The following is a 10,257-nucleotide window of genomic DNA, read 5'->3' as shown; positions in this document are numbered from 1 at the left end:
TGCTCCTGGTAAACAACCCCACTGAAGAGCTGTTTATCGTGTTTGTACATCTGACTGCTTCGTTATTTAATTGAACAACTAGTTTGGTTCTTTAACCTTATCGTCTCAATATATTAAGCGTTTATTTGGAGGCCCCGATTGACTTAATAATCTTGTCTAAATATGTATGTGCAATAACCGCCTCTTCAGTTTGGCGGGAGCTGAAAGTGAAAGAGGCCAACTCAATTCAAAGTAGGGCACTGGAAATAAGAGGCAGGTGTTTGTTTGAGAATAACATCTCTTTGTGTGTGTGTGTGTGTGTGTGTGTGTGTGTGTGTGTGTGTGTGTGTGTGTGTGTGCGTGTGTGTGTGTGTGTGTGTGTGTTCTCTACACTAAGCACGTGATGGTGATACATACACAATGTGCAATATGATGCCTCTTTCGTCTGTCATATCTCTGATTATCTTTATTTAGTGGCTTTAAATAATAAACTTGATCCATGTGACCACAGCATTCCCAGCTCAAGTCTGATCTTCTAAAGTTTCATGTGACTTTCTAGTCTGACAAACTAATGGACTGCCTTGGCCCTTTAGCCTTGATCTCTCTGTAAGACAATTTGCAATAGTTTGTGTGATGACAAGAGAATGCAATAAGAAAAATTATTCCACAGAGATCTTGGGAAAAAGTGTTTATTGCTTTTGTATTCTGAAAGTAACTGCTACTATATATATATATATATATATATATATGGTAAAAGGTAAAAGTGTCATTGAGTTTAACATGACCCTGCCTAGAAAGCAGCATGAACAATGTTACAACAAACACAAACAATACAGGCAGATGAATACAACTGTCGTAAAACAGAAATTAAATGGTAAAATAGCCAGTCAGTGTAGCCTACTGTATGTTGCTGCTATGAAAATCAAAAGATTATTTACAAAGTAGGTCTTCAAGTTCTATTAATGTTGTATAGGCTAAGGCCAGTGAAACAAGATCGCAGAGCTATATATAATGTTTGCAATTTAATAAATATAAATGCATTTTATTTCTATTGCAGTTTCTCGATGTTTAGACCTACAACTCTAAACTGATGCTACAGTAGGCCATCACAGGAAAACATTGTCCAACTTCAAAAGAAAAAATTAATAATGTTACCTTGTTCATGTACAATGATATCATTTAAAGCACATATTCAAAAGTACTGTCCATATTTTAAGAACTATTTCCATTTCCCCATGGCTAGATTTCATTCAGAAAGAAATATCGCAAAAGAATTGATTAGTACGCAAGAAAAAAAAATCCTATCCATTTGAGGTCTGTAAGCTCGGAAACAAGGGGGAAATGTCCTCCTAATTTCTTAATTACTTAGGAACTAACTCACTTAGTCTGTAGGTACCTTACAAATCATCTTCCTATATAGATCTCTCGAGGGAAATGAAAAGAGACTCTACTGATGTTTGTCTATTTGTAACTGAAACTCCAGTTTCTGGACTAACTATGAAACTCTGAGCAGAGGAAATTAAGGAAACATGATCTTGCCTTCCCAGAGACTCCCCTTACTGAAGCACTTCCCTTGTCATTTGGGCTGCCCAGTAAGAGTTATAACTCCCAGGGGTTCATTTTTGTAACTGTACAAATGTGTAGCAGAGTGCTGCTCAAAAGAAGAGTGTGCATGTTGAGAAAATCCTTCCCAGCATGAACAAAGTTTCCAGACTACACGGAAAGCCACTGAGTGAGGCCTATGAGCTGTATGGTGTCTCTGGTGTGGTGGGTCCTGGACAAAGCTGCCTGGCAGGGACGGAACAGCACTCGGAGCTCAGGGAGGATGACAGGAAGTGGACGCGACAGGCCAAGTCGTCCAGGAAATCCTTTTGTAGCTTTGTTATTGCTTGAGAAAGCACAACGGGCAGTGACTGCACACTGAGAAGGATGGAGTCCAGTTTCTCTTCCAGAGCTACAATCCTCCTGTCCAGCTCCTCACTTCGATGTTGAAGCTCCAACACCAGATCGTACATCATGTTTTGGGTCTGCAAAGCAACGGGGAGGACAGTTTATTCACACACTTTACAGCCATCATCAGGGAACTTCTCTCTACATGTTTCAAGACATCATAAATGCAGAAATGTTGTAATTGTTTCCAAAAGATACAAAATCTAACTTCCCCAGGAAGAGAAAAGTTGTTTTGTCACCTATCAATGCACTGGCATAGTAGATAAATAACAGAGGACCACATATTTGCAAGTGGTAACATGTACATTCATAATAATATGGACTACTTGGATTAAGTTAAGGTAGGCTACATATTTTTGTGTCATCTGGCAAAAACACTAAAAACAGCCCTAGTGTCAAACTCAACAACTGTATATAGGATACTGCATTTACAAACCTTGGCAAGGTCGCCAACTGTATTGGCCTGATCAGTTAGTTTCCTTTGCTCCATTTTGACTCTTCGCAGTCTGAAATAGAAAATAAGAATCAAAGTTGTGTTTTGTTCCATTCAAAATAAATGCTGAGTATGGTTCATCTTTGACAAGGAAGTCATAACCTTCCTGGTGATGACTTGTGTATACCTACTGGTGGATGGCTTGCAGGAATTTACGCTGATGGTGACGTACTCTGGCACGGTCAATCTTCTTGACCAGTTTGGTGTTTTTGTAAATGAGCCAAGTCTCCCTCAACACATTGGCTGCTGTGTTTTTTACCTGTGGATGGGAGAATATCATGCGATTTCATTAACTTTCTCCAGTTACATTTACAGTGAGTAATGTGTGTTGATGAGGTTTGCCTGTACCCTGACTTAACATGGCCCCCAAAAAACAAAACAATAATTTACGTTTAAACTGCAGCTTTGCCAATATTAAGAAAATGCAATCATTACCTTTTTGTACAGCTGAGTATCCATCATGAAGTTATGGACATGCTTTTCAGCTCTGGTGAGTTCTGACTTCCTTGCAACAACGGCGACCACTAAAGCCGTACAGCCCGCTCCCTGTAATACAGTCATCTTAATACTGGTATTTAAGTAACATTGTTATGAAACTAAAATAAATGAAACCTGCAGTTTTATAATTATGCATTTTGTTTTGTAAACTGGTAAAAATACAGCTAAACTTATTTGTAATGTGTGTATTCTTTCTATGATTCGTGCTTCATGTAATTTGCATTCATTTTTTACAAGTTATTTAAATGTAGTACTAAATGATTACATTTAATATAACATTAAAGGACAAATATTGTTTGGGAATACCCTTCACTATATGCCAAGTTGTACTATGTCCGTACAAATCTCACCATGATTCCTGTCAGCAGGCAAACTCCCTTCCCGCAGTAGGTGTGAGGGACCATGTCGCCATAACCAATGGACAGGAAGGTGATGGAGACCAGCCACATTGCTCCGAGAAATGTACTGGTCACCTCTTGAGCATCATGATACCTGTGGAGGCATGAAACCTGGATGTAAATCTGAAAGGTCTGAGAGATGCTTAGCTCAGTAATACCAAGCAAACAGTTTAAAAAGCATATTACAACTTGGAAAATATATGATATACACATCTGTGGAAAGCTTGTGAAATTCCTTCTGCTGGGTTAACAAATGCTTATGGAGATAAATACATTATGATTTATTTGTTGATTATATTTTGTCTGAATTGGCAAATTACTAGAGCCTAAAATGATCAAATCAATATATCAGAGTAAAGGTAAAATAGTTGCCTCTGAGATGTAGAGGAGTAGGAGGCCTACAAAACCAACATTTATGGCGGTAAGGAAGTACATTTCCTCAGTGTTAAGTACTTTGTTACCCTCCACCACTGTTGGTTACTAAAGTAAGAAAAGGAAGACTGAAAAGTTCAGGGGTTTAGAGCGGCTACCTCTCACACACACGCACGGTCCACGCTGCAATGATCCAACAGGACACACTGAAAACCAGCAGGACTGTGCCGGGGCAGATGGTCATCAGTGTCTTCATGACAAAACGTGTGTCAAAGCTGATCTTGTTGAGCGCCCCGATGCTGCGGGAAGAGGCGTCCGTGAAGAGCTTGCTGTGGAGCAGCATGACCCGCCCGATGAGGTAGAGCCGCAGGAACATCGGCACAGAGAGGATGATGTCAATGTCAGCATCCGCCACTGATGCTGTGTAGCTGAATGCCAGACGAGCGGTCCAGGTGAACACATACTGACCTGGGATCGGATGGATGGCACAGATAAGGAGCTCGAACGTAACAAAGAGAATCCGCTCAAAGGTCATTGCTATCCTCCAATCGTCTGCTCCGTTGTCCACCATGAAGAGCTGCGGGGAGAATAATTTGGGGACATATATTTTTATATCAAAAGACATGATCTAACCTCAAAAGCAGAGGAATATGATTATACATATTTGTTTGGTTGGAAGTCATTTTTAAACATATTTCAAAATATTTCTTAAGAATAAAGTCAAAGTCAGAATACCCTTGTGTTCTCCTGGGTAATAACAAGGGTAAACCAAGAAACACTCAGGTATGCACTGAGTTCTCTAAATTCTTCCACATACCTGAATTTCCCTTGCATGGTACATCACAATGAGTCCAAGAAGAAAAGCAGTAGAGAGGCTGATCAGCCCTTTCAGGACATATGAACATATGGATTCCTGTGTAAATAATGGAGACATAGATGGTCGGTGCAGAACATTTTGGAGACACACTTACTAACCAAAACAAAAAGTCAAGCTAAACTTACTATCCCAAATAAGGAAATGAGGGAATTCAAGGTGCAAATGCATATAAAACAGTCACTTAAACAGATAATTAAATAATAAAAAAATAGGTGATGTCTGAATGGCAATGGATTTGATTAAAGCTTGGGCTCTCTTTTGAACTAAGGTTACTCATGGGGCTTTCAATGTTGTGAATCAGTTGTGGCACTATAGGGCAGTCGTTTGTTTAGCCTCTGATCAAGGAAAAAGCACATTAAAGAGCCACCTTTGACACTTTTTCTCTTCTACATTACACTTTTCTGTTAATTTGCTATTTTTGTAGATACAGTGGGTTTATGGAGGACCTAAGTACCTTGGTGTAAAATTCCCTGGACAGCTCTGTTTCGATAACCATGACAATAATGCCAAACATCCCACAGACCAAAGCATAGTCGCTCAGCTGTTTGCGCTTCCCAAAGAGAGCTTTTCTCTGACCCAGCCTGTAGCTAATGTCCTTGGTCTTCTTCTGTGGTACGCTGCCTTCCTCCCTATTCAGGTTCTCACTGTTGGCCTTACTGGAATCTTCTCTGATGACTTTGGAAAAGGCATCCTCCAGGATGGCACTGTGAAGAAGCTGGACAGGCTGTTGGCCTGAGTGAAGATCTGAAAAGCTGGATCTTAAAGTGCCATGGCTGCTTAGTGGTCGCACTGCATTCCCGTTGATCCCGATTTCATTAGTTGGTGGAGGGGTGTGTTTAGGGAGGGAGAACCTCGATCCACTGAGCTGCTGAGAGTTTGTCTGCAAAACAAATAAAGTCAAAAAATGCATTGTGATTTATCAGAAACCCTACTTTACTGAGCGCAAAAAACTATATCTCCGACTTGGACTTGCCATTACAAAATTCTGTCTGGTTTTGGCAGAAAATATCGATGTAAATATAAAATCAATGCAATAACTATTTCCTTAAAAGCTTGTTGTCTAAAGTCTAGATAGTGAAGTTGTATCACTCAAATTTGAAGAAGAAAACCTTCCATACAAATTATTTAATTGGTGGGATATTAACCTCCACACAAGGTTCGTAACCTTCAGCATTTTGAGATAATTTGAGTACCTGACTTTGTCGCTGTCTGGCTCTTTCTGCCACTACATCCTGGTTCTCAAGTGAGCTGTACTTGCTGGTGGTGAAGGACTGCACACTTTTGTTACTAGCTGGAGTAGACGACCTCTGCACGGTGCTCGTTAAAGGTTCGTAGGGGAGATGACGGCACTTGCGGACGATGGAGGGTTCTCCAGGTTTCTTGCTGGTCTGATCAGCACTCATTGAGCAGCGAGAGTCGCACTTTTGACGTTGCTGAACAAAAAGCGGCTCTTTGCCAAAAAGCTCTCTCCAGTTGAGATCTGCAGTGACAGCAGGCTTCTGAATTCTCTCAGCACATTCAATGGAGTTCAAAGGAATGTTGAATAAAGTTGCTTGGTTGCTGTCTCTAAGTCTAAAATTATTGCAAGACTGTTGCTGAAACTGCTCCTTTGGACCTTCTTGGTCTCTGTACTGGAGGGGGAGGAAGTTATCCTGTGTATGGTTTGTGTCAGGTTTTAAAAGATCCCTTTGGTTTGTTTGCTGTGGTAAGACCTGGCAAGTGGTTGAAGCTTGGGTGCTAGGGTGAGAGAAAGGCAGGGTGTGTGGGGAAGATGAAAGGCTTCTCTTGTTTGAAACTCTCATGAGACTATCATCCTGGACCGTGCCCTGTTTTGAATGCGGATTAAAACTAGAAGCCTCTAGATGTTGGCTAGAATCCGTACAGGAACAACCACACCTGTCATAGTTTGGATGATGCACACTGGTCCCTGCTCTCCCCACTAAGGGTGAATCATCTCCTACGCTGCTAACCTGGCCACAAAGCAGCAGCCAGTCCTGATCGCTCAGCTGTGATAAGGTTAGGTTTCGTGCTGAATCTCTCGTTGGACTGATCCCGTTAGATCTTTCGTGACTCGTCTCATGCAGTGAAGAGGATGCTTCAACAGAGGTACCTGAGTATCGATCACGCACCCCATCAGGAGTTTTTGTCAGTGGAGCTGGACCTCCTGAGGTACAATGCTCGTGGTCCCCATCATGGAACACTTCCGCTGTTGAGTCCAGACGTCGGGTTGCGTTGGTGGGTTTGACCAAAATCAACCTCATGGCATCACTGAAGAGCTAAAATAACATCACAGAGAGAAATGTTCACATCCAACTGGAAAGAAAAGAGTAAATGGATAGTATCCACCAACTTTTGTTTTCTTTTCCCTTATTTTGCCACAAATATTGTTCATAAATTAGTTCAAAACCAGAGCTGCATTAAAGGATGCAGGCAGAAACATGCAAAAGTGGGCAAACATTTTACTAAAAATGTTTACATTGCTTTAGAAATAGTTTTTCTAATAATCTGCTGCATTATTTTACTATTTAAAAATTCAACAATTAGTGTAATCAAAGTGTTTGTTCAGCTGGTTATGATGTGAAAAATTCTGTCAAACACAGATGTGACACCCTCTTACGTTTGTCTACTGGACACAGAAAAGCTCATAAAATAATTCTTGTCTGTTTCATATATTTAACTATTATTCGAGGAAAGACATTCACGATTTAGAATTATTCAGTCTTATCTATTATTTGGTCATTTTTACTGTTAGTCATTGATCTTTATTGAACAACTGAGACCCACAATCCTTTTTAAGAAAGGTGCTGTTGGTCCTTTTTTTCATAACAAATGTCATGAAAGTCCTAAAGCTTGAAACAAAAACGATGGGTACATTATTTTAATCCTGCAAATAAAATTGATGTTCACCCTTTATAAATTGGAGGAAATATAAGAACATTTAATTAAGATTAAATCATGAACATTGTAGTTCCTGTAGTTAATACTCATGTGCTTTACAAATAAGGTATAATTTTCAAAGATTGCTAAAAATAAATCTTTGAGATTGAACCTAATTATTCCAAATGGTGGTTGTCTTATTTAAGACTTTAACCCTTCAACTCCAATTAACATCCTATTTTTAAGAATGTTCCCTTTAATATATACATAAATATTAAAATACATGAACAAATCCCCACTAGTAGTTATCCTTACCTTCTTTTTCCAAAGTTCTATTTCTCAAGTTTTGAAAAAGCAAATTGGAGATGTTCCCGGTTTAGACAACAGCGTTGAGAAGAAGAGCAGCCTGAGTGAGTGCTGGACAGCGGCTTGCCTCCTCCCAGTACGAACACTTGATAAAGGAGCTTTGGAGACGCTTTCCTTTGAAAGTAATGATTAGAATTCAACATGAAGAAAGAAAAGGGCAGCAGCAGCTGGCCTGGTAAAGGGTTGCCATGCAAATGGCCTAGAGTGGGAGGGAGCATCAACAGGTTAGGATGCAGAAAAACAAAAACCTGGAACATCAGAACAGAATGTAACAGCGGAACATCACACGCACAGGCTCAAAGAAATCCCTTTAAAATGGGAGTGGACCGATTGGTTGCTATGGGAAAAGAAATGAGACAGCTTCTCTTTCAATGCAAAAAGGGAAATAAAAGGTCAGTTGAACTTGTCATTGAAGCTCTTTGATTTAAAGGCCTTTGCATGATGAGCTCTTATCTCCTCCGCCACAACAGACTGGCCGGACAAAAGTCTCCTTTTTTTAGATTTGGTTCTGAATGAGTGCAAAGTCCCTCAGATGTGTCCTAACAAATGTAACAACATGAACAACTTTGTAATAATTCTATGAATCAATATATTACCCCCAGGGTTGAGTCCTTTCTGCTGAAAAAAATGTTTATGTTGTATTGAAACAACTGTCTTAGTAAATAAAAGAATTAACATATTGTAAAATGTGCTGATCATAGTGTTGTGTCTCTTCTTGGTCAGTCAGAACACTGAATTTGTGGACTGGTGTGACAGATTTTAAAAATGTCAAAACAAGGGAAATCAAATTCTTCAGACAGTAATAAACAGCACAGTTGTTGAAACTGTCCAGACCTACCTATACTTTGAGAAAAACGTTGTGATTACATATTTGGATTAAGTAGAAGTAGAGATGTCATTGTTAAAATGGCTAAGCAGCATCTCAATTGGCCCATAATTTGAACTACTGGAAACAGACCAGAAAATATTGATGTGTTATTGTTCTTGTATCAAAACTATTTTGAGTTTTTTGTTGTTATTTGCTGGTTTAAATCACCCTTTTAAATCTCTTTGTCAAGATTAAAAGATTGTTGTTGCTAATCTCATTTCTAAAATTATTTGAGATCAATTGTAGCACATTCAGTTCACCTCATGCATGCCCTTGTATGTTAGACCTTTTTTCTCCATGTGTATTTCTTTTTAACACATTAATCATACTAGTATATATTTTTTCCATTGTACAGTACATGAATTGTCTGTATTTTTGCAGTCGCTTGCCTCTGAGTGCTCCGCATGGGACCAATAAAGTATTTTGAATACAAATGTAATATTAATGAAACACCAATGATGTTCAAAATCTTGACTCAGTAGGCAGGAGTCTTGTTGTTTCTCCACCAAGTACTTATTGTTTTTTTAGATATACAAAATTAATCACATCTGAATCCTTTTAAAGTACAAGCAATTTAAAACGTTATGAATTTCTTGATTGTTGGCCCCAAAAACATAAATGTTAAATCTGTAATTGACAACACTATCTGTATTTTACCTCTTAATGTCAGGCTTGTGGAAAGAGCCTTATAGTGAGGTCCTCTCCCATTTCCCAAATTATCTTTTTCTACCTATGTTACTTACATTTTGATACTGATAAAGCTCAATCTTCGTTGCTGCTTTCTGTTTCTCCATCTGGCATCACACAAACCTACAAAGCCTACAGCTTGCTGCGTCAGCAGCTCAGTGTGTGAATGTTGCTGTGCTGGAGAAAACCTTTGTGACCAACAGCAGCACTGGACACCATAGATGTTACTGCATGCTGAAGTAAATCAAATGCTATAATCATTTCCATAACTGTCAAATAAAAATCTCAAATGAATAATGCTGGACAAGTATTTCCATAATTGTCATTGTGTTGTTGAGTAAACTTGACTTAAGTTGTTTGTTTTTGTTCGAGCCCACACTTACCACAGCTGTGGTTTGAGCAGTCACCACCCAAATACAAAAAAGCGAAAGTGTCTGCTATTTGAGATAAGGGAGGCCGAATTCAGCCACTGTCCGGGCCATGAAAATTGGTAAAGGATATGTTGTTGACATAACAGTGCCATATATTTCATGTTAACAGGATAAAAGCTAGCGATTATACAAGGCACTGACAAGGCTAGCCAGTAAAAAAAAAAGTGAAAAAATGTGTGCTTAAGGTAAGAGAAAAAGGCATTTACTCCAACTTGGCTATCCAGCCATCTTCGATTCAATGTGACAGAGTTGGCCATTGTTGTTTTATGCCTAAAAGCAAAGACAGTGCAGGTATCTTGGTATTGTATGTGTATTTGTTCAGTCTTAATGATTCTTCATCCACTGGTGACAGACGCTTCAATGTTCAAGGCTAAACTTGTTTTGCTATTTACGCAAAAAAAAAAAACTCATTTAAAGAAACTGTTTTGCCAACTTGCCAAATTAACTAGAAGCAGAGAAAA

At 39.1% G+C, this 10,257-nt stretch overlaps 1 protein-coding gene across 1 annotated transcript; it reads right to left on the bottom strand.

Annotated features, from left to right (window-relative positions):
• Nucleotides 1-758: 758 nt before the first annotated feature.
• kcnn1b (potassium intermediate/small conductance calcium-activated channel, subfamily N, member 1b) lies at nt 759-7,940 on the bottom strand. The gene is made up of 10 exons (XM_063891199.1): nt 7,760-7,940; nt 5,751-6,843; nt 5,022-5,428; nt 4,508-4,603; nt 3,849-4,267; nt 3,271-3,412; nt 2,858-2,968; nt 2,554-2,681; nt 2,366-2,435; nt 759-2,006 (listed from the first exon to the last, which is right to left on the bottom strand). Exons 2-10 carry the CDS (start codon nt 6,826-6,828, stop codon nt 1,719-1,721), a joined length of 2,739 nt encoding a protein of 912 aa, XP_063747269.1. The 5' UTR covers nt 6,829-6,843; nt 7,760-7,940; the 3' UTR covers nt 759-1,718.
• Between the last annotated feature and the right edge of the window lie 2,317 nt (nt 7,941-10,257).

The sequence above is a fragment of the Eleginops maclovinus genome, chromosome 9, assembly GCF_036324505.1.
Source record: "Eleginops maclovinus isolate JMC-PN-2008 ecotype Puerto Natales chromosome 9, JC_Emac_rtc_rv5, whole genome shotgun sequence".
In the NCBI taxonomy this organism is placed as follows: Eukaryota; Metazoa; Chordata; class Actinopteri; order Perciformes; family Eleginopidae; genus Eleginops; species Eleginops maclovinus.
Note: the sequence above shows the minus strand (reverse complement) of the source record. Positions and strands in the feature narration are given on the sequence as shown.